At 38.7% G+C, this 25,359-nt stretch overlaps 1 protein-coding gene across 11 annotated transcripts in view; it reads right to left on the bottom strand.

Moving 5' to 3' along the window:
- The window catches only part of Unc80 (unc-80 homolog, NALCN channel complex subunit), a 181,264-nt gene that overhangs the window by 140,937 nt on the left and 14,968 nt on the right, over positions 1–25,359 (bottom strand). For all 11 annotated transcript variants that reach the window (XM_060368545.1, XM_060368540.1, XM_060368538.1 and 8 more), the window contains exons 5-13: positions 24,613–24,736; positions 22,282–22,358; positions 19,024–19,163; positions 8,615–8,876; positions 7,380–7,514; positions 5,701–5,917; positions 4,882–5,022; positions 3,037–3,305; positions 1,653–2,048 (exon numbers count right to left, since the gene is read on the bottom strand). In XM_060368545.1, coding sequence (XP_060224528.1) covers positions 1,653–2,048; positions 3,037–3,305; positions 4,882–5,022; positions 5,701–5,917; positions 7,380–7,514; positions 8,615–8,876; positions 19,024–19,163; positions 22,282–22,358; positions 24,613–24,736 — 1,761 coding nt within the window. The remainder of the gene's footprint in view (positions 1–1,652; positions 2,049–3,036; positions 3,306–4,881; positions 5,023–5,700; positions 5,918–7,379; positions 7,515–8,614; positions 8,877–19,023; positions 19,164–22,281; positions 22,359–24,612; positions 24,737–25,359) is intronic.

Raw genomic sequence — 25,359 nt, 5'->3', positions numbered from 1 at the left:
CTTCAGAGCGACTAGGCTCTTGAGTGCTGGCTTAGAAAGGAGATGTTAGGCTGGATTCCCTTCCTCACTGGTCTGCTTAGTTGAGTGCCTTTGGGTAATTCAGGAACACCATAGCTTTATGAAAAAGCACCTTGGAAAAGGTCACCCTGACAAGGTCTTCTTTGGAAGGCTGATTTACACATATTTTAAAATCATTATATGCTCTTTAAAAGCTTTTCTAGTCCTGAAAACCCCTTGCATACATCCATCCAGGTTTTATTTCTTTAAGCCTTCGTATGTCCTTGGGACTTAGGGCTCTTTCACTGGAGACATGAAGAAAGATGTACCAAGCTATAGGCAGAAATCAGAGCTATTAAATGACACTTTAAAGTCTTGTTTTAGGTTGGAGGCCAATTAAGAAATAAAAATTAACTTTTCTTTTCTCTCTTGATTTCCTGTGCTTCTGGTATTACCAGGTTTCAAAGCGTAGATACACTCTGTTTGACTGAAAATAATAGATGGTTGCAAGGTAGAGTAGACTTTTGTGGGTAGTAAAGTCTAATTGCAGTTTGATAAGTAATTACATAATTTTTATAGCATGGTGACTTTTTAGAGATCATAAAATCTGACCTTAAAATATTTCACATGTGGGAATTTTGTTCATCACATTGATAGGATCACGCTATAATATTTAAAGTAATAATAATTCTCATAATTACCTAATTATAATAACTAATAAGTTAAATGCTTAATATAAGAGGATAATATCTAGACATGATACATGACTAAGACAATTCTAAATAAAGGAGTAAAAGCCCAAAAATATTGTAATAGATTTGTGGATCAGAGATCACGATTATTGGAAATATATAAGCCAATTGTGAGATGAGGAAATAGAAGATTGACAGAGTAAATATGCACCTGTGTGCTAGAGGTAGAAAAGAAATTCTAAGAAAGTACAGTACCATTCATTTATATATTAAAAAATGATACCTTATATGTAAAAGCGGACAATCCATGATTTCTGTAACAAATTATACAACTGTTTACAGTATAATCCTTTACTTGTAAACTCAGCATAATATGCAGATTGTAACCTGTTACAGATTTCTCTCATTTATTTCAATTTATGAGCATCAATTTGCAGCTAAAACCTCCAGTTAAAATCAGCGTAAGATATATAAATTTAAACTGTGATAATTTGTACCTAAACTTAAAATAAAAGAAATTCTTACTAAATCCAGAGGTCATAAGGCATGATGAAAAACAGCAAGAATGAAATTCAGGAAAAACCAGTAACAATAAGATGAAAACCTTAGGGACAGGATACATTGAGACAGGAGAGACCTGAGGCTAGGTAGTTGTTTCCACACCAAACCTGTGTCAAAATAACACTGTCAAAGTCAGACTGCTAGATATCTGTGTCTCTCAAAATTCAAACACAAGCCTTAACTCTGCTCGTGCTAAGTGAGAACTTCATTCAGACATTTGTGCCATCATTGCTTTTAGACTCTGGTGACTTCTTGTTATTCCAGCCAATAAATACATGGGAAAACCAAGATCACACACACACAAACTAACACACAGTACATGCATATCGACATTCCCACACAAATGGAAAATAATTCTGGACTCCGGATTGTCTGAGAATATAGCGTATCATTCAACCATACCTTCTCTTGGTTTTTCTCATTCTTCTCATAAGGGCCACCTCCACCTCCTCCACCACCTCCTCCATCGCCTCCACCTCCTCCTCCTCCTCCGCCACCACCTTCTCCTCCTCCATCTCCACTGCCTCCTTCTTCTCCTCCACCATCTCCAGCTCCGCTAACAGAAGGAGCCCCGAACCCACTGGTGGAACTTGAAGACACGCCTTTGAACTGGAAAGTTCCCTCACTTGGTCTCTTTTCCACAATCTCGTTTTCCTTGTTTTCACTCTTCTTCCTGTTCTTTTCTACACAGGGAACTACACCAAGCTGAAGCAAACATTCCACAATGTTTAGCGCCACATCACAGATGCGAGAGCTGATGTCATGGTTAAGAACGAGGTAGACAGCCTTCAGAACCACCTGCAGAACACAAATAACCACAGGACAATTATATCACCCACGACATCTTTTCCAAAAGTCTCTTATTTGGTTTAATCCATTTCATTGGGCATTACTAGAAATGGCTACAAATAATGCAGGCAGATGAATTCAAGACATGTAGTAGCTCAATTAAACCTTCCCATCTTGGCACCAAAGATATAGTTGATGGAAATAATGAAGCACATCAAGTTAATGAAAAGGCAATCATTTGCCCAAATAAACACTTAGCTGACTCTTTAGACTCAAAACATTTTAATCCTCTGCCTTTCATTTCCCACAAATAATAAAGAACAAGGACCTCCTTACACTTATACCACAGGAGCACGACTCCCCACTATTGTATCATTATTTAATCTTCAATGTTAAATGCACAATATTTGCATGTTTAAATTATGACCTTTTATTGATTTTAATATCTTGAATTATTTGCTGAGCTCAGTTCCAGAGGGTGTAATAAAAATGTTGGTAAAATATAATTGTAAAATATAACAGTTCTTTCATTGGCGAATGACTGTACTCAAAACAGGCATTCCTGAGAATGCAAGAACAAGTCTTTCAAGGACCCCTATTCATTTATTTTCCCCTGGCTTCAGGGGAGGTTTCTAATCCTGGTGATTATATAACTAAAGAAAAATAAAAGAACTTCTCACTTTTATTGTAGAAAAACACAGAGGAGTAGCAGAACACACAGTTAGCTATATTTACACATGTGTATTCAGATTCACTAAGGCTTTGGGGAGTTAAAAACATTTTGAGATAAGATCAAATATAATACAATACTTAGAAAAAAACCAAAAGGTACATTTAAGACGGTTGATATTTTTTGTGGAATTTTTATACGGGCAGCTTCTTCATTTTAGGATTCAGCAAATATTTCTAAGACATCTACACACCCACATTCCCATTCTTGTAAGAATTACACTGAAGAGCCTTTCTAGACTTCATAAGGAAAAGTACTGTCCCTTACAGAAAGATCCAGCATGCCGTTCTTGTGGACAAAGTTGTTGGTCCCATCGATATGGTCTGTGTCCTCCAGGTAGCTGTAGTTTATGCAGGAGTCTGTGAGGCTCCGTGGCAAGTTCGCACATGCCAGGGGTTCGTGCGGCATCTCTGGGATGGGCACCTGGCTGCAGAGCTTCCTCATATGTTCACTGAAAAAGTCCGCGTAGCCTACATTGAAGGATGCCAGCGTGGTGTTGAAGGTTGCAACTGTGATGGTGGAGATCTGAGACCGCACTGAGAAGGCAGAGCAAGATCTCAGTTTCCCTCATGTGGACCCGGTACACTAGTTAGACTGTTATGCTAGTTCTTACATTGTAATCACAGTCATAACTTCTAACGATTGCTGGTTTATGGTCTCAGAACTATTCTCAACTTGCATGAAATGCTATGGAGGTAAGCTGATATCTGACAGATAGTGAAGGTCTTAGAAAACTGTGATCACAAGTATTCTCCTTAAGACTGAAGCTAGAATTTAAATTTTATAAGGATGACTTAAGTTGATAACATCCCATAGATTTTTTAACATAACAGCCCATTAATATCAACTGATTTATCGGAGATCTTTTTCTATGAATTCATAGCTAAATAGTTAAATATACCTCACTTTGTTAAGCCAAATGTCAAGAACCTGAGAAAGAAACTAGTAGGGATGAAGATGGGAAGGATTGGAGGGGAGTATTCATAAGAACACAAAAGAGATAAGAGAGACCTGGAAGGGGAGTAATCAGAACATAAGTTGTCAAACAGTCAACAAAAATGAAACTCTAAAAATATTTACTTTTATCTAAAATGTTAAAAAAAACAAGGAAAAATTATTTTTTATTCCAAGAGTAATGGGACATAGGTTTGTAATGATAAATAATAGATAGTATCAAATACCCATAATAGAGTCCGGGAACAAAAGGGATCAAGGGATGAAGTTTATGCTGGAAGCGGAACAATAACGAAAAGAATGAACAGTTGTGTTCAAAGTAAAGAGTAAGACCACCCAGAGACACGTTTGCTCCACAGAAGCCACCAAGACGAACTAGCAGCTGTCAGAAAAATGATCTAGTGGCCCTAGAGAGGTTTGACTTCATTCCCACCGACTTCTAGGAGCTTCCTGCCTTGAAGATATAGCACGGAGGTGGGAAAGCAATGAATCTAGACATTTTCCAGCCTTTGGGCTTATGATCTTTTAAAATATGTATGAGTGCCTTGTCCTTGCTCTACCCCCGGGAGGTACAGTGCTCATCAAATAGTAGAAAACAGCTGCTGCTTACGAAAGCTGTGTTAAGAATAGCTAAGAAGTAGATTTCTGATGGTGCAGAGAACTATCAACATGGTGTATGCCAACTTGTCACAAGCTAAAGTCAATGAGACTCGGGGACCTCAGCCAACAAAATGGCTTCGTAAGATCCAGCTGTAGACAAGCTTGGAGGACATTTTCTTAATTAGTGATTGATGTGAGGGTCCCAGCCCATTATGGGTTGTGCCATCCCTGAGCTGGTGGTTCTGGGTTCTATAAGAAAGCAGCTAAGTAAGCCACGTGAGACAAGCAATGAGCAGCACCCCTGCATGGCCTCTGTATCAGCTCCTGCCTCCAGGTTTCTGCCCCATTTGAGCTCTTGTTCTGATTTCCATGTCTAATGAGCAGCAGTGTGGAAGCAGAAGCCAAATAAACCCCTTCTTCCCCGTGCTGCTTTTGGTCATGGTGTTTCATCAGAGCAATGGAAACCCTAACTGGAAAGAATGGGTAACAGTGTAAGAATGAAAGAAATCTGTACTCCTTCCCACACTGCCTCTTGCCCGCCTCCCCTGCAGGACGCACCTTCCTTGACAGTGTTTTCTCCATGGCTGTTGGAGTGGTCTGGCAGGTCGCTCACCAGGGTGTGATGGGAGTGGGAGTGCCTGGCACTCAGGCTTTCCATTTCAGTGGCTGCATCTGAGCTGCCCCGCCGGGTCAATTTCCCTGAGACGGAGGAGAGTATCACAAGAGGCTTTTAAAATCTAGAAGAGTATCTGCTAAGATTCTTTTCTTTCTAGAGGACAGCTATAGAGTAAGAGGGTATGAAGAAGAACACAGAGTTCAACCGAAATAGCAAGAATTGAACTTGACTCAGGAACACTCAAGGTCAAGATGATTGATGAAACTGCTTGGGATAAGGTCAGCCCCACTCTAAGACAAACGTCAGAGAACATCTGGTGTGGCTCGCTGGCTGTCAGCTTCTGATATTAAGCTTCCCTTCTTAACATGTCATCCAAAGGGGTGGTGGTGCCAATTTTCTTTTCTTTATTTTCTTTCTTTCTTAATAAGAGTTAAGCAAAAGTCTGTCTTTGATTTAAAAAAAAAATGATAATTAATATACAGAATTCTCTATGGCCATGTCTCTGCATCTATAATGATCTAAGGAATATGGCCTTTACTGGATAATCATAGAAATTTCTCTTATGATTAATTAAGTTATCTGCACATCTTTGGTTGTGAAAACTCCACATTAGTTCAATATCGGAGGGAGGACTTGCATTTGGGCTCACTATTCTCAAATGAACTGTTCAAGAGAGATCTAGATTTGGAAGGGATCCTGAGATCCAGATTCACAAATAGGTCACTTGGGCTGTGCCCTACTGGGAAGATCTTTGTAGTCACCTAAGATGGTGGTTTGCCAGCCTCCCTTCTCGATGCTTCTCCTATCTTCTCCAAGCCCAGAGAAACTTCCAAATGAGAATGTACTGCGGGTGGGGGACACATCCAGATGGTCCTCATGCAGCAGGAATGGCACACCCATTCTCCTCGGTCTCCTCTTTCCCGTGTGATGGAACGGAATGGAGCCTTTCCTCTCTCGGTCTTCTTTGCGGCTCTTGAACTGCAATGATGAAAGATAAAGCAGACACAAGTCAACGGAGATATAAGAGTAAACACAGAAATTGTGTGGGGAAGAGGACTCCTAGGCCATTATTGAGCATTACCCATTGGGGGTGGGGGGGGGATGTCACAAGAATGCTAATAGAGCAAGAGAAACCAAGCAAATGCTATGCTTTCTGGAAGTCTTCCTGCTGGGTGAGTTTGAGCAGAGGTTCTCAAAGAGAAGACCCTGAGCCCTCAGCAGCAGCAGCATTTGGGAACTTGTTAGGTATGCAGTCTTGCAACGCCACCCTCAGACATGCCTAACATTTAAAATTCAGAAGGAGAAGCCCAGTGAGCTATGTTTTGACAAGCCCTGAGGCTGCCTCTGCTCTCTGATGCACACTAGCGGTGGAAAACCACTGGGGTAGAGAGGAACAGTGCCTCGAGCCGCCGCTTGGACCTGACTTCCTTTAACTCTGTTCTACTTTCCAAGCTTGAAGTCTGTTGTTTTTAGTTAGCAGCTTCACTGTTTCCAAGGACAGTCAAAGATGGCACACAATAGACAAATCTATTATCCATACAAAAGAAGTTCAAGATCAGGAGTAACTCAGAATTTAGAACGGCTTGGAGAGCTTTAAAAATATACCCATATCTGAATCTAGCTTTCAGCACATTAGTCTGGCCTTAGGCCTGGGCACTTAGATTTTTAAAGCTACTCCAAATACCTATGTGCACTGGGAATATAAAAATCCCCTCCCCTCTTTTTTTTTCTCCAAATTTTGGTGTTTTTAGAAAAATTATGGTCAGTGCCTACTGCTGTGTTACTAACGAAGGAGACACACTTGTTATTTATTAACAAGATGAGCTAAACAGTAAGTAAATACTGACTTCTAAGTTCTTCACCGATATAATTAAACAAATAATTTTGAAAAACAGAAAACAAAGCTGCTACATGTAACTGAGTCTACCCATATCATTTTCTAAGTGACTAACTCTATACAATGATGAAAGAGAGACAGGGTGGAAGGCCCCAAAGAAGGTGGATTTTTAGATATGAGTCTTGTTTTTGAGGTTAGGATTAAACTTTAGCAAACTGCCTAACATTTCTGTGGGGTAATTTCTGTTCTGAACATTTAAAGACTAGGGTCCCCCTGGGTAAAGTAAGAACTACTTATATAAAGTATTTGATAAGTGAAATGGAACCATGCAAAATTAAAATCATCATGACTGCACTACTACCACCGCCACCATCACACGGAATCATAGGCGTCTTCATGATAACTGTGTGGAACATCTAGACTAGGACAGACACACACACACACACTCACACACACACACGCATACACGCTTATACACATTGGGTTACAGAGTTATGCTGTGAGTCACTGTTACACTTGGGAGCTGTTATTTCCTCCCTTTTCTACCCTTGCATCTTGTGGCATATCAAAGGATAGCACTTAGATATTACAACGCGGACCCACCTTCTTAAAAATGTTCATGCCCAGGTCTGAAGACAGATCTGGGACAGCAGATCTTCGGAGATTTGTCAATGAAACCTTGGAAAAGGCCTCGGGGCTCAGAGATTTTTCTTCTTCATTACACTTCATGGTCAGATCCTTAACAAACAATAAACAGAAACAATGACTAAGGACTTACATAAGCCCACTACTTATTTTATTGGGGGTGTCACGTTTTTCAGGGAGCTAGGCCAATTGTTTTGAGAGCTATAAAATTTTTAACTTGCATGGTTGAACTTCTGGGATCCAAATTCTGCTATTGCAAAGACATTTCACAAGAACTGTAATTTCTGTTTGCCAGTTTTAGCCCTTAGGCCATGTAGCCTCAGACCCAACATAACAAGAAAACAGGGACGAGATACATATTGTTTTAATTAAAACATTTTCATGTTATATATTTTGTTAATTTTCCCCTTTTCCAAATTCACCCAGATCTTCCTGACCTGAGATTTTTCTAGTTAATAACTCACTAAAGAAGTTGCTTGTTGTGTGGGGACCTTTACTACCCAAGCAATGCTTATCATTAGAATGTGCAGGAAAACACTTTCAGAACCATCCCACTCAAGTTTAACCATAACAAAATGGCTGGAGTGTTCTGCAAGCTAACTAACTATTCCTCTATATTTTCATTAAGTGGAGCTGATGAGAAAGATGGAAAGAACAAGTCGTTGGTTGATATGTGGGTATCATTTATCAGAATAATCTTCTCAGGCATGTTATTATGTCTGAGTGTATATTCGGTTACTTCTCTCAATATCCATAATAAATTGCAAGTCTATATATAAAAAATAATATTCCCAATGGTAGCTTTGAGATACCTAAGATTCTGAGTTGTGAAAAAAAGTTGAGTCACATTCTGTAAAATGTTAATGGTCTGTATTTTATGATATTGGTAATTATTATGTTGCCTGTCAGACCTGGTTCTCTGGTTTTCTAGGAGTCCTGATTTTCAATGCTCTGTATGAACAAAGGCTTATACTAAATTAATAGGCACAAAATATACACTTGTGTCAATAGTGAAAAGAGAGCTGAAGAGCTGCCAAAAGTTCTAGCCATCCAACAAAAGAGAAGGATACGGCAAGAGAGTTAGTCATCAAACAAGTTTTAGGCACGGGAACCCATCAGAGCTGGAAGCTAGGAGAGAAACGGAAAATGCTGACATTGTTAGCCCGAGCAACCGTGGACCAGGTTTGCCTTACTTGGGTCTTATGGGTGTTCACTAGCGAGGGAGCTGCCGCCACCATCGAGCTACTTCTAGGCCTGGGCAGGAGAGGAATGTCCGGCTCGGGGGCCTTTTCCGGCTTCTCTTCCAGCATGTGCCTCAGCCTTTGCAGATAGTACATCAGGGACCACTGAGTGCCTTCCTCAGACCAGTGGGGCTGGAGAAGGCAGCGGAGAACAGCAACATCGAAGTAGGTGGCGTAGCGCGACCTCTGGCACGGTGGTATTACAAGAGAGGCCCTGTTCCCAGCGGCAGAGAGAAGAAAATTACACGGGCATCAGGCCTTCCAAGGGGCAATGCAATCCAGCCGAAGGCTCTACTGTTTCACTCATTTGTTCATTCTCTCATCTCTTGCATGGTTCATGCTAATGACTTCCTAACTGGCACAGATCACTGCACTTTTGTCAAACATTTCTTGAAAGAAGAAATATTGAGAGATTTAAAGGATGGGTAAGAAATTGGCAATTTAAAGTGAAGTTGGCTCAGGAAGGCAAACTGGTATTTTAAGTTAAAAGGCACCATGCCTGCAAAGGTATTGATTTAAACAGACAAACAAACAAAAACTGAGTTGGGTGTGTGCATCACATGTACAGTTGATGAGTAATTTGGGTTGTGAGAAATGTTGGTAGGCAGAGACAAAGAAACCGATGGGAGTCAAGTCATGATGTTTCCTGAGCTCTCAGGTTTGACTCCAATAAAAGCAGAAATTATTTTTTTCTTATTTACTGTATTGGGCTATTTTAAGTTCAATGGTGCAAGTATTTTGTAAAAGCACTAAAGGAACAGGAATGTTCTAAACAGACTGAAGGTTTATCATTATTAAAATGAATCTCTGAAAATTCTAAAGTTACGTATTATGTAAGACTGTGAAAGCAACTTAAAAACTCTCAAAGTTCTGGGATGCTATTTCTTCATTGAAATGCATCATGTGTTCATTTACTAATGATCGGTTTACTAGAGAATAGTTGTAAGCAATTACCTAGATGAGTCTATCATGTTGTTTTAATTATCATTAGCAACATCCTCTGATGTACTGAATGACAACTGACAGTCTCCAAGTATATGAAAGTTCTGAATGTCATTGTTGTCTTTAAAAGCTTGTATTTTTCAAATTTTATATTGCATTTTATTTATTTTGTGTGTGTGTGTATGTGAATGTGGGTACTTGTACCACTGCGGGTGTGGAGGTGAGAAGACAACTGTGGCAATCAGCTCTTTTCTTCTACCACGTGGGTTAGAGAGACCAGACTTAGGTTGTCAGGGAAGGCGGCGAGTGTTCTTCACTGCTGAGCCAGCTCACCGCCCCTGGGTATTGCCTTGTAGTTGACTATTCTGAGTAATTTAACTAGAAAGTAGGAAACTAAATATAAAATGTTCAAGCACAGATGCCACATACCAAATTATTAACTGGGATGGAAATCATATATCTTTCTATAATACCCTAAATTCTCCTACACACTGGATTGGAGAACTACAGTAGTCTGATCATCATTTACAGGCTTGTCATTTATAGGCTGTTTTTTAATCCATCATAGAGTCCTACAGATTCTTCTCCCAACTACTCCTCATCAACTCTACCTCTAGATGCCATACAGATGCTGATGGCCAACACATCTCAGTAGGAGAATCACCATTACGTGCTTCAGACCTACTGGTTTATTCTGTTCTCCATCCAATGAAATAGTCATCCTTACAATGAAATGCAAAATCCATATAGTGCTGAACAAAGTCTGTCTAATGTGTATTGGAATTCATTTTCTTCCTTCTTTTTCTTACTGTTTTTATTGTTTTGTTTTTTTTGAGATAAGTTCTCATGTTGCTCAGGCTGTCTCCCGACTCAAAGTAACCCAGCCTGGACTTGAACTCATAATCTTTTTGATTCAGTCTCTTGAGTGCCGGGATAATGTGTGCAGTATCCCTTGCTATCTATTCCAGCCTTATTTTCCCTTAGGCATGCACTGATGTAGCTGTTATCAACGTACTGAATTACAACTCAAGATCATCCATTTACTTATTTATCTATTTATTTTTTGGTAAAGAACATCTTTCACTCTCTTTTCAGATTCTCCACTGGAGTCTTTATTGCCTTCTGAACCCTGACTGGTTATACCTTCAGCACTAGCTTGAGGGGAAATAATAACCTCGACTTTCATTTCTACACATTTCCAAGAGACTTTCACTACTCCCCCCCTCCCTAAACACATTCTATTTCTCTTCCTTAAAGAATCATGATTGAACTTATTCCTCTAAGCCTATCATTTATACCTAAGTTAACAAGAATTCTTTCCCATGTTAGATCTATAAAGAAAAGACAAAATAGGAGGTTGGCTGGCTACCAGCTGTGTAATTTTAGGTCCTTAAGCCTTCATGACAGTCATCTAATTTACAAGAGTCTGTGGAAGCCATTATTTTCTTGACTAATCTTCTGTAATGAAGGCAGATATCATCAGGCCAGAGAATCATTCCCACCTTTGACTAGCCATAGTTATCATAAATTCCATACCATAGAGTTCTCAAAATTTCATAGCTTTTAGATTAGGTAATCTTCTAAATTTTTTCATATCCCTAGAACACTGTCCCATATGAGGTGTCAACGGACCACTGATGTCCCCAAGGAGCACAAGAAAGAAGGAGGATGTTAAGAAAACAGACATCGGGGTTTCCCCTAAAATTTACTAAAGTAAAATTTCTGAGGGTCAGGCCCAAGAAGTATTGTTGCAAACCTTATCTTTGAGTAGTCCTCGAATTCCCTTAATCAATTGGGGGAATAGTTACCCTCAAGAAACATGTAAACAATCCAACCAACAATCAATACAACTGTTAAACGAAAATAGCATGATTAGAACAACATCATGTTGACAATGTCATGTCCCGGGACACTTGGTGACCAAGTTTATGTCTCTCTTTACACTCTGAGTAAACTCTGAGTCAACTAAAACTAATGACTAACAGTTCAGTTAAGTGCTCTAGGCACTAACAGCAATTTATTATTATTATTATTATTATTATTATTTCCTCCTCCCTCCTCCTCCTCCTTTTCCTCTTCCCCTCCTTTTTTCCCCTCTCCTCCTTCTTTCTTCCTTCTTCCTCTCTTTTTTCTTCTTCTAACAGAGCTTGTCAGTTCATTGATTAGTTGACAGGCTGCAGAGCAGCAAGACTCCATGGATATAAATAAGGCTGTAACTGGAGACTAAAAGCATGCCTCTAACTAGGGTAATCACAGGTTCACATTTCAGTGATTTAATAATGGAGTCAACTCCATTTGAAACTGAAGGAGGGTCAAGGGAACTTGGAATGATCTGGGAAATGGGTACAGTCTCTTTAAAAAGGGATGTTCTTGCTCCCAATTTTGCCCCAACCCCATCCTCAAAAGATTGCTCCTGTTACTAAATGTCCAGCAGAGAGAAAAGAGAGGATCCAAGGGAGAAAACCTGGCAGTACCAACCAGGGAGAAGTCTGGAAAGGGTAGGTCCCCAGCAACCTATAAAAAGTCAAATCTAGAGACCCTGGGTGGACCCTCACCTCTAGGGCCCCACCATCTAAATGGGAGCTATTTGTGTGTTCTAGTAACGTTTGACCTTTTACTCTCTCTGTGGCTGGTCTTTCTCTGTTCCATAGTCAATCTGTAAAGTCCTGTCACTGCGTAAGCTACCATCAGGAACTAACTGTTATTTTCTGCCTGGTACCCTCAGGATCTCCACTTGCAGTCTTCCTGGCTGCCATTTTGGTGCCTTCTCCTCTCATCTCCCAGTACTCTAGGGATCTCTGCTACTTTCATTCTCATGCAGCTTTCACACCCCTTGCCTTTCATACTCCCTGCCTCTGATCTCAGCCACCACATGCTCTCAGTCAATTCTCACCCTCCAGCTGTCACCTCCCTTTCTTGTCTGAACTGGTCTTCTTTCCCGAAAGTACATTTATTTTTCCATCCCATGAAACTAAGTCATTTATCCCAAAATGACCACCCTTCACCAGAGACCCACTGAAAATAACAACAATGAGGTAACAAGAAATTCAGATGCAAATAATTAGAACCTCATGCACCTTTTGTTTTTCTTTTTGGCTCTATATTATGTAACTTGAAATGTGAGCGCCCTTGGTTGGAATGGTCATTTAAAAGTAAAAATGATAAAGTTATTTTATCTAGAACAGCATTATAATATGTAGTAATTGGACAATGGAAGTTAAAAGCTATTTTCATTAAATTAAAACATGAGAGGGTAAAAAAAAAAACAAGAACATTTCATGACTGAATATGAATGTAATTTTTCTTATAAATGATATGCATGGAAATAATGAAGAGAGGCTTACTTACAGAGAAGAAAATGTAAAATTTATTTACCTAATGAGGACATGAAGTAGTATTTCTTATTTCTCAATGTTTTAAATATTAATGTAAAGCTACAAATATAATTTATAAATATTTATAGAATTTAATATATAATTTATTAAATATATTATTTAAAATAATATATAATTTAATAAATATATTTAAATAGTTCTATAGTTAGCATTTCATTAAATTATGTGTGCACAATAAGCATTTATGAAGAGAAAAGCTCTTTATAATGGTAAGACTGCTTTAATATATTTCCAGTCAATGACAGTTTTGGGAAACGAGCTTATCATTAATGAGTACTGAAAAATGATGGTAGAAAAACACAATGAAAAGTGAATATTCTAGAAGTAACAGTTTGTGATAGCAGAGAAATGTGGGAATCAGTCTTGACCCTCTGTAGTATTTAATGAAGCATGAATTATGTCTCTGCATATGGTAATTAAAGATGTAATCTTACATTAGCATTAAAAACTAGCTATTTGTTCTCTGATTGCAGTGTGCAGGGAAGAGAGATGCTGAGTTCAGTCAGGGTCAGGGCAAAAGCCACAGTGATCTGGATTTGCTTGATCTAGGTAGACAGCTTTCGTTGTTAGGATATTTGCCAGCCTTTATTATCAAGGCTCTTTCTTCAAGTTCAATAAACACAAGAACTCCTCCAACAGAGATACATTCACAGTAGCACTTGCTACGCAATCTAACTTGTCCATAATTTCCATGGTAACCAGCCACTGTAGCTAGGCAGAAAGAAGACAACTCACTTTTTTTTTTTTTTTTCAAAGTGCTACTGATTCATGTCTAATTCACATTAATGTGGGTGAATTGTGCTATGGGAGAGTGTGTGTGTGTGCATGTGTGAGAAAGAGAGAGAGAGAGATAAAGAGAGAGATGACAGATTACACATAGGTGGGCAAATAGATGGTAGGCAGATGGCTCGAGGACAGTAAAACAAACAACATCCTTTCACAAATAAGAATATGGGACATTTTAGTTAGCTTTGCTTTTATACATAATCAGATTGAAATCTACAGTTTGATTCTTCAAAGAGATTAATTTTGTGCTTAAATTATAATCTCTAATGTTTGTGATGGTCAAGGAAACTATACACGAAATCAAATATGTCTACTTTACAACCTCAAGATTTCACTTTCATACTGGTTTTTATGACTTTTCAAAAGTATCTGGCATAAACCGAGTGCTTGAAGTAAGAGATTACTTCATACATTAAATCAAATTAAACATTTTAAGACAAAACTGGTGGAAGAGGCATATTCAACAACTGGTGAAAATGTAATAATAAAATTTACAGTGTATAAAATGGTAGTGACATCATCACGAATACTGTTTGCTGTACCTGGTCTCTAAGATACTCCCAATATCTCCTGGTTCTTACACTCTGGTGTAGAATAATCTCGTATTCTACCATGGCTGCATGTCGGAAGTGACAGGCTGTGACGTTCAGAGCATGCTGCAGAAAACACTGCAGTTCTATACTGGTGTTCTCTCTCTCTTGCACAATTTGTTACGAAAGAAACCAGTTTCCATATCATGTCTGGCCTTAAAGAGACACCCTGAAGCTGAGAAAGTGAGGCTAATTAAAATAGATTTTGGTAACAAGATAAAAACCTTAAACCTGGGGAATGGTTGCAGAACCCTGAAACAGGTAGAACCCATTTTAAAAAATGGGGAATGTGATTGCTTTTTAGTATAAATTTTCTGCACATTTAGTAAATAAAAAACTTTGAGAATTTGCTCATGAGCTTCGTGGAGAATAAGAGAATGCCACCGAAACAAGGGGATGAAGAGTTTTCACTATGTAGAGGCAGGACTAAGTTTGCATTGGTGTGGAAATTACACAAATGTGCCCAACAAACTCGGTGACCTAATAAAAGAGATGACATAATAAAGACGAAAAGACACTGTGTGGTTTCTTTTGGCTGGTTATAGTTACTCAAAAGAGAAGAGAGAGCAATTATTAAAGATTTATGAGACTTGATAATATTGGAATTTCCCAACTTTTACAGAGAACAAATGATGCTAAAATTAAGCAATGGCTAAGTGCACATAAAATCTATAGTCCTAAAGAACTTAAACAACAAGGAGGACCCTAGGGAAGATGCTTAATCCTCATTCTGAAGGGCAACAGGCTAGACACCAGAAGCCATCGAAGAGAGGGAACAGAAAGGGAGCCTACCACAGATGTCCTCTAAAAGACCCCAACCAGCAAGAAATAGAAGCAGATGTGGAGACTCATAGCCAAACTGTGGGCAGTGTGCAGGGTATCTTATGGAAGAAGGTGGAGACAGAAAGACCTGGAGGGGACAGGAGCTCTACAAGGAGAGCAACAGAGAAAAAAAATCTGGGCCTGGAGGGGGCTGCAGAAATTGATGAATCAACCAAGGACCATGCACGGAGAAGACCTAGACCCCCTGCTCAGGTGTAGCCTATGGGCAGCTCAGTTTCCATGGGGACCTCTTAGTAAGGGGAGTAGGGGCAGTCTCTGGCACGAACTTCCTTGCTTGCTCTTTGATCGCCTCCCCCTGGCAGGGTGGCCTTACTTGGCCACAGAGAAAGAGGATCCATACACTTCTGATGAGAACTGATAGGCTAGGGTCAGATAGTAGGAGAGGAGGACCTCCCTTATCAGTGGACTAGGGGAAACGGCATGGGGGTGTAGAGACAGGAAGGATGGGATTGGGAGGAGATGAGGGAGAGGGCTACAGCCAGGATACACAATTAAGAAATTGTAATTAATAATAATAACAATTTTTAAAAGTGCAAAAAAGAATAAAATCACATTGAAATACTAACATAAATAAATAAATAAATAGGTAAATAAATATATAAATAAAATCTATGGAACTGTTGGATAAACAGAGTCTAAAGATCAAGCCAAGGGTAAAGCTATAGCGTCACTCATTAAGACTTCAAAATAATCTAAGGTCATATTCCAGAACACCACTGAATCTGACAAAGGCCCTCTACAAACCTTGACAGTTTGATGCATATATATATGCATATATTTATTTATACTATACATGTATACATATTTATTTATATTTATAAATATATATGCATATATTTGCATGTATACACACATATACACATATAATCTATTACATAATTTTCTGGTAGCCACTACATAATTTTATATATTATCTATTATATAATTTTGTAGTTTATTATCCTTATGCAACATTATTAGTATTATATAATTATTTTATATATATGCATATATAATGACATGTAAAAAATTATGGGCATGATTCTTTAACAGAAGCCTAAGACGGAGATGGGATATGTAAACATGCATTTTGTCGATTCCCCTGAATCTTAGTAAGATTCACAGGGAACCTACAAAAACTTTAAAAAGCATTATATCAACAAAAAACACTCTCAGAGACATTAAAAATTGAAAATAGTCTCTTAAGCCCACTTCCCCAAATGTTAGTTTCAGGAATTAAGCCATGGACTTGTGCTACCTTCCTTGGAGATAGAAAGTTGACTTTGATGATACAACCAATAGAGAAGAAGAAGAAGAAGAAGAAGAAGAAGAAGAAGAAGAAACTAATTGCCATGGCTAAGAGCGGGCTGTTTTCTATCAAAGAACCTCCAACCCTTCCTGCCCACTATCAGAACTGCCTTGAGCCAGCGTGTCTCACTTCACCGCCGTCAGTGGCCACGTGCACAGCAGGTCTATCTCGTGCCTATTTTACGAGACTTGTTGTCTCATGTCATTTGTCTCATGTCATGTCATTTGCCCATGGGTAGTTGGAAGCGGTATGGTAAGGGTACACACGTGTTGAATAGAAAGGGAAAACGTGTGTGCTGAACGTAACAATACAACGCTAGAAGTTGCAGAAATCTAAACAGGAAAACAGTAAGGATTTGAATCGAATAAAGATGAAAAGTAGCATGAGAGGCGTTAAGAAGGCAGAATGCGCTCCCTGACTTGAATAGCAGTGAACCTCGGTGTATCAGCTGGTTGCTCTGAACAGCTGTAGCATAAACCTAGGCCTTAACTGAGCTGCACCTCTACAATTTTTAAGTAAGGTATCTGGGTACATGGTTGTGCCACCTACTAAAATAGAAACCAGTGAATAAATGCATATATACTAAGCCTGCAAATATAAATACTAGCGATTCCTACATGGCCTTAAATTTTCAGTAATTCTAGGAAGATTTTCAAAAACAATATACGCACATAATCTGGTTCAAAGCCAGGTAAAGTTAAATCATTTAAAAACCATCAAATGAAAATGTGAGCCAGATATTTAAAGGAGATACCTGTGAAATGTTGTTTTTTTTAAGATATTTGTATTCAGGACATATTTTAAAAATTATTTTTAAAGATTTATACAGTATTCTGCCTGCATCTGTTCCTGCATGCCAGGAGAGGGCACCATATCTCACTATAGATGGCTGTGCGCCACCATGTGGCTGCTGGAACTTGAACTCAGGACCTTTGGAAGAACAGTCAGTGTTCTTAACCTCCGAGCCATCTCTCCAGTCCTTAAAAATTCTTAAAAGTGAACAATTGCCACCTTCATTAAAATGTGGGAATTTTTTTGTTTTTTAGCTGATTTTTTTTAGTAATTTATTCATGATTATGATTATGATTATGATTATTTACAGTTTATTCACTCTATATCCCAGTTGTATCCCTCTCCCTGATCTCCTCCCAGTCCCATCCTCCCTCCCTCTTCATTCCCTATCCCTCTTCCCTAGTTCACTGAAATGGGAGGTCCTCTTCCCCTATTGTCTGACCCTAGCTTATCAGGTCCCATCAGAACTGCCTGGCTTCTCTTCCTCTGTGGGCTGGCTGGGTCAACCCACCAGGGAGAAGTGATCAAGGAGCAGGCAACTGAGTTTATGTCAGATTTTTGAAAAACACTTTAGTAAAACAGTACCTCTGAATAGCTCATAAGCATATGAAAGCATCCTTGGCATCCTTAGTCATTAGGAAAAAGCAAATGAAAGCCATAGCCAGATCCCATTTCATACCCACTAGGATGACTTTATTAAAGTCATCCTGCAACAGTTCCTAAATTGCTAGAGGAGTGTAAAGTAGTGATGGCATTTGGGGAAAAATTGTTAGTTTTTTTCAAAGTTGAGCATAAATTTGCTACTCCGCAATTCTACTCATGGCTGTCCACCAAAGGAATGGAGACCCATGTCCATAAACGATTTAACTGAAGGGTTACAGCGGTATTATGCAGTTGCAAGACACTACAAATGAATCAATTTCATTTGTTCATGGGGCCTAGAAATACAACCCAATGCAGACAGAAAGTATGTTATAGACTCTCTAAAGTCTTTGTGGGAATAGGAGTAACCACAAGTGTAAATGATGGGGAGATGCTAAAACTGGATTTTGGTGGTTGTAAAACTTTGTAAACATATTAGGAAATGATTAAAATATTTAAGACATAGAAATTATATATCACCTAAACAATAATTTTATTGGAAAGTAGAAATACACAGATTGTCTTACAAACTATGGCTCATTAGGTGAAGGGTCATACTTTGTGAGTCTAGGTTTCTATTATGGAGCAGCAAGAGGTAGATTAGCTTGGTCCTGGCAGAAGGCATTTGGAAGCAAATTTGTTTTGTTCACGAAACACAGGGAAGACTTGGAAGATCTAAAGAATGGACTTGATAATTTCAAAGTGTTTTAGCAATGCCCATTTCAGTACAGGGATTAATGATGAAAAGTATCCTTATCCCCTAAACCAGATCCTTAATCATGGCTGCAATGTAATCTTCTTATAATAGCACTGGGATTTCTTCTCTTGGATATCTAACTCAGGCATCTCATTAAATCTGACATGTCTTCTTACTTACTGCCTGATTTGTTAAAATTAGGAAAGGATGAACATTCATAGCACGTGTTTGTAAATAGCAATTTATATGTTGGGTAAAACTTATACACACAGAGAGAACACACATCCACATTTTAAAGGATAAAGACTGTAAACATAGCTAGAATACAATTTAACTTTCGGTAACTGGGATATATTTCATTTTCTATCTAGCCCTCAGCGAAGTACCTTGAATGCGATGGCCCTCTTTCCTGGGAAGTTTGGGAGGACAGGCTTCCATCGAAGGAGTTTCCCTGGTGGCAGCCTGAGATGGCGGCCTTGGGTGAGATGGAATCAGGCTGCAGGCCTTCACTGACCACCTGAAGTCCCTTTCAGAGGTGAGATAGCATATTAGTTCCTTTCCCTCCTGCGGGCATATGCTATAGAATTACGTCCCTCAAGCACACTGAGTCATGTACATCGAAGGTTTTCTCTGTAGCATAAGCGATCATAGACCTAGAGATCTGCCCTTGTCTAAAATGCACTGGACATAGATTCCTAGAAAGCACTGGTATTATTCCAAGCATCAGGCTTCACTATTTCATCTTGCCTCTCATTGCTTTCCTTTCAACCGCTATGCCCAGCAAGTTCAGTAGAGCTATGAACCCCAAAATTCAGCAAAGACATGCTAGCATCAAGGTGTGACACTCTGCCTAGTGCCAGTTTAGCAGAGCGTGTCACACTCAAGTCAGCCCCTGAGGATGAAAATTTTTCCATCATTCATCAGAAAATGGGTATAACACAATTTTCAATTGGCTGCGGGGCCCTTTACCTGGTCTGTAAACATGCGCTCAATAATTCATTTCATGGAAAGACTTGTTTTAATTCCATTTAGCCGACAAATGCAATTTTGCTTAGGTAATGGAAATCTTTTTCTTTGGAATCATACATTAACTTCTTTTTTTTATTATTTTATTTCAACACTAGAAGTTTACTTGAGAAGAAATTTCTGCCCTCCCTTCATTTAGACTCCCATTGTAATCAATAACCTGAACAACAAATCCCTGAGCTAATTGTCTGCTCCTTGGACTTTAAAAACAAGGCATACTAGAATTTCTCATAAACATTTAATAAATAATTTTGTTTTTTTCTCTCTCTGCATGCATGATTTATAAAGTAAACAACAAAAGGCATACTTATAAAAGAGGCCACAAAGCCTGTTGATCCTAACTAGACAATTTTTCTTCTGATACCATTTCCAGATCTGCTGAAATATGCTTTGGCAAGATTTAAATTTCTTTTTCATAAATAATACAGATGCAAAAGAAAATTAAATATCGCTTCCACCAACAAGATTCCCAAGATATGATTGCTACTGATTTCTTCAGTGGTGTTTATCAACTCTTTTCTTATATAAACACACAAACATCTGACACAGTAAAAGCAGGTCATATTCCAGACAGCAGCCTCCACCAAACCCCATACATTAACTTCTTATGTACAAGGACCCTCAGATGTTTACCACAACAGTTCAGCCCTTATGCATTCCATCTTCACACACAAAATAATAAACTACCCAATTGCACTTTATAGAAAGACAAAACACACCTGGAAATTTTATGAAGTAAGCCTTCAGAAGTTATCAAAGAACCAGTTATTATTAGTATGCTACATGTGTTTGACGTTATTGGGGGAAAAACATGTCAGGAGGCTGGGGGTGTGACTGAGTCACTCAATGATAAAGAGTTTGCTACCATGTGTGAACACCTTGGTTCCACCCCAGTATCACCAACACAACAACAAAAATTTGATGAACTGGAAACTTGAAATCAAGAATTTAGAGCATAGTTTAAAGAGTGGAATATAGTTATTAGAAAAGAATACTGACCTCAACATAAAACCAGAAACAATAAATCTGTTAGAAGAAAAAGTGGGGCAGAGCCTTGAACTCACTAGCACAGGAGACAACTTTCTGAACAGAACACCAACAGCTCAGGCTCTAAGATCAATAATCAATAAATGGGACCTCACAAAACTGAAAAGCTTCTGTAAAGCAAAAGATGCTGTCATCAGAACAAAACAACAGTCTACAGACTGGGAAAGGATCTTCACCAACCCTACATCTGACAGAGAGCTAATATTTAGAATATAAAAGAACTCAAGAAGTTAAACAGCAACAGATCAAGTAATCCAATTAAAAGATAGGGTACAGAGCTAAACAGAGAATTCTCTATAGAGGAATATTGAATGGCAGAGAAACAATTAAAGAAATGCTCAACATCCTTAGTCATCAGGGAAATGCAAATCAAAACCATCCCGAGGTTTCACATTACACCCATCAGAATGGCTAAGATCAAAAACTCAAGTGACAACACATGCTAGAGTGGATGTGGAGAAAGGGAACCCTCCTTCATTGATGGAAATGTAAACTTGTACAACCACTTTAGAAATCAATCTGGCACTTTCTCAGACAATTAAGAATAGTGCTACCTCAAGATCCAGCTATACCACTCTTAGGCATATATCCAAAAGATGCTCAAGTATACAACAAGGACATTTGCTCAACCATGTTTGTAGCAGCTTTATTCATAATAGACAGAACCTAGAAGCAAGCCAGATGTCCCTCAACTGAGAAATGAATACAGAAATTGTGGTACATTTACACAATGGAATACTACTCAGCAATTAAAAACAAGGAAATCATGAAATTTTCATGCAAATGGTGGGAACAGGGACTGTCTCTGACATGAATTCAGTGGCTGGCTCTTCTATCACCTCCTCCTGAGGGGGGAGCAGCCTTACCAGGCCACAGAGGAAGACAATTCAGCCACTCCTGATGAGATGATAGGCTAGAATCAGATGGAGGGGGAGTAGGACCTCCCCTATCAGTGGACTTGGAGAGGGGCATGGGAGAAGAAGGAGGAAAGGTGGGATTGGGAGGGAATGAGGGAGTGGGCTATAGCTGGGATACAAAGTGAATAAAGTGTAACAACTATAAAAATGAAAATTAAGGTTAAAAAAAGAATTGAATATTGAATCGAACTATGCCCAGCCCCATCACTAATTTTAAGAAGAGTAAAGGAGGGCTGGGGGGTTGCTCAGTCAGTAAAGTCCTTGCCTTTTAAACATGATTACCCCAGTTCAATCCCCAGAATCTACTTAAGAATGCCAGGGGAAGAGAACCCGATTTTAATGAAAGGCATCAAGTTTTACATTGCACAAGTCAAATGGAAAAAAGCAACACTTTATGTGAGATGAATGACAAAAAAATACTTATTGTTACATCCTGGCCACCAAGACGAAACACTACTTACTACAAACTGATTGCTGCAATAAAATACTCACACACTTGTTTGTTTCAACACCTCTATACTTGCTCTATGTTCAGAATGGAGGAGAGGGCTTTGAATGCCATGGTATGAGTCTAAAACTGATATCTAGTCCCTTACAATGAGCTACCAAATGGATCCCTCCCTCCCCTCTTCTCATGAACTATAACAAACTAACCTCTCCTTGATGTCTTGTGTCTTGATTTGGTGATTCACAGGTTTTACTCCGACTGTTGATGGGAGAGCTTCTCTTGGCTACAAAGATGTTAGAAAAATTAATGATAAATTTTATAAGATTTGTTGGTATATTGTTCTTGTGGAATGTATACAATTTACCCTTGTTCATTCACATGCTGATTTCTCTACCTTGCTATCTCATTTTAATCCAGACATTGCATTGTGATGCTTATTTTAAGCATCACCTGTCTCAAATTTGTGTAACCATGCCACCATTTGTATTGTCAATAAAACAACCCGCCAATGCTGAACAATGCAGAGAATAGGGTGGGACATCCTGGTCTGGAGGGAAGGAGAAAGAGGTGAGTCAGGAAGAGAGATTAGAGAGGAGAGAACTTGGAAAGATGAACTGGATATGACTAAAAAGCAAGTATAATGGGTAAAATCTGAATGGGAGGAATCTATGCGGGTTGGAGGTTTAGAATGGAGTAATTATTGCCCAGCATTGTGCTCTAGGTTAATTAAATAAATCCTAGTCTCTGTGTGGTGATTTGAGTATACTGGTGGTTTAGGAATAACCACTGTTTAAGTAAAAGATAAATCAATAATAAAATTAATAATACACAACAAAGATTATAAGTTCATTTTATCTCATAGGTTCACATCATTTTCAAGTTTCATATGACATTATCACCTTGAAAGAAAACATTGAATCTTGTGTGTGATGTGATTGAAATTAAATAAACAATAGAAGTAAGCACCTCTCAGCTTTCAATGTATATATTTATTTCTTTATTCCAACTCAGAAGGTTGAGGTGTAAGAGTTGGTAATAATAAAACATGTATGGTTTACCCAACCTTTATTGTATACCAAGTTCTGTCCTAAGTATTTGACATATGTTAACTAATTTAATCTTTTTGGTCATACTATTCTACTGCTGTTTGACTATGCTGATTTATAGATGAAAAACTCAGGCAACAGAAAGTTTAACTTGACACTTATAGGAACGTTCCAAGCCAGTTTTTGTAGCTCCAGAACCTGTATTTCAGTCACCAGGTAAGACCAATCCTGTAGTAAGCCTCAAATAGACTACATCTTTACTTTTGCCTTAGAAATCGTGTATGCCTTGATGAGGTAGTGAAAATCCAAGTTATTGCCAAGGTTTCTTTGTGGAATTGCTCTTTCTAACCATACTGAGTAGGTCATGTCTGAATTCCCTTCAGATGTTGGGCACTATTTCAAGTCTCAGGCATCAGATGCAGGGAAAGGGAACCAAATGAGTTTCTTTCAGAAGCCAAAGGAGAAAGAAGTGAATAATGTACCCAGGGGCTTTCATGAAGATTTGAAGCTCCTTAGAAGTTTTGCAGTGTGTTCAATGACTGTCATGTATGGATCAACATGAGAGAGGTGGGGCTAGAGTTGTAAATTAATGGCAGAAAACTTCTTGAGCATGTAAGAGGCTCCAGGATCAAGCTTCAGGGGTCAGACCTCTAGCCGTGAAGGGCTATTACAATTGTATAGGAAAACTATAGCAAAATTCATGTCACAACAAGAATCTTTTCAAACTCATGACTAATAAGGAACTTGATGATTGCAATAATTCCTTAACATATCAGGTACCTGTAAAGTTGTGTTCGGTTATAGAGGAAAAAGAATGGAAGAATGTGGTTATAGTTTCTTTCCACTTATAAAGTCCCTTTATATACATAACTCCTACTGACTACCTTCAAAACCTACAGACTAAGGAAACCATCTCCACAGAGGTGAATATATATGTATGTGATTCTTTTATTGATGACACTAAAGTAGGACCAAGAACAGAAGAATGGAATTTACTAAGCATTTACTTCCAGACAAGTACCTTATATGCTTGCTCACTAGCATTTATTAAGAAGCCAGGTAATGTGCCATAGAATCTCTATTTTACATTAATAGAAACACATATCCTCGAGTTAGGACATGTACTTAGAGAGAAGTGCAAGCATATTGTACGCTCATAAATTTATCATGATAGACTCTTTCTACAATTTAGTTAAATAATAGGACTAGCTCACGACAGAATTCCAGTACCTCAAGCAAAACACTTTCATAGCAATCAACACTGTGAAGGCGTCTCTAAGCACCCTCTACTTCATCTGTCATAACCATGATTCAATAATAGTTATACTAGCAGTGACCTCTTATTATATGAAAGGAATTCTTCTAGCTGATACATACATACATATGTAATTTATTCTTCACAATAATTCTATGAGTGCTATTAGTATTTTAATTCCCATTTTCCAGATCAGGGGAAAAAAATCACACCACAAAATAGTTGGAGTCACGAACCTGTAATGATGCTTCTGATGGGCTTTACCAGGGCAGTGAAGCCGGAGACTTCTGGCTGTCTGTGCTCCCACATAGGTTGCCATATAACCAGTCCACTGGCCAGTCGGAAGGTGAGGTCAGATTCCTGGGGACAGGAAAGATCTGCATTCAGTCATTTGTTTGTACCATCTTCCACAGGCCATTTCCAGAGGGACTTGCTCTGGCAAACACTCACATGAATGTTTCTAAGCAAAGCAGTGATCTTGTTAATACTACAATCGGGATGGAAATTACAGTGACCTGTTTTATAAAAAAAAAAAAAATAAGAGGTTAAACAAATGTAGCTTTGGAAAAAGCATGGAACACATAAACCATTGTTTTGTTGGCAGTGAGGGTGATCTGTTCATTTCTATAGTCTTGGCAGATCTCTTCATGTTTGGTTATAGCATCATTCCTCTTACTTATGAAATTGTCCTTTTTTTTTTTCTCCCTCAGAAGGCAATATCCTCCTAGCCTGGCTACTTTGAGTGCCTAGTCTCCAGTGTTTCTCTTTTTCTGGTATTTCATGGATTTGGTTAACTATATGTTGATTCTTCATAGTGAGTGATACTGTAATGTTCTTTTAACAATCCTTAGTTCTTCAAGGCCAGGACTAGTTAAAGAATTCTCCTTTCCTGCAGCTCCCAGCATTGCCACAGCACTTAACACAGATAGAGCATTGTGTTTACAAAGGTATGCCATGAATATTTGTTAAATTAGGCAGGCTTT

This window comes from Meriones unguiculatus, chromosome 15 (genome assembly GCF_030254825.1).
Source record: "Meriones unguiculatus strain TT.TT164.6M chromosome 15, Bangor_MerUng_6.1, whole genome shotgun sequence".
NCBI lineage: Eukaryota > Metazoa > Chordata > Mammalia > Rodentia > Muridae > Meriones > Meriones unguiculatus.
This window is presented reverse-complemented; position numbering and strand designations above follow the sequence as displayed.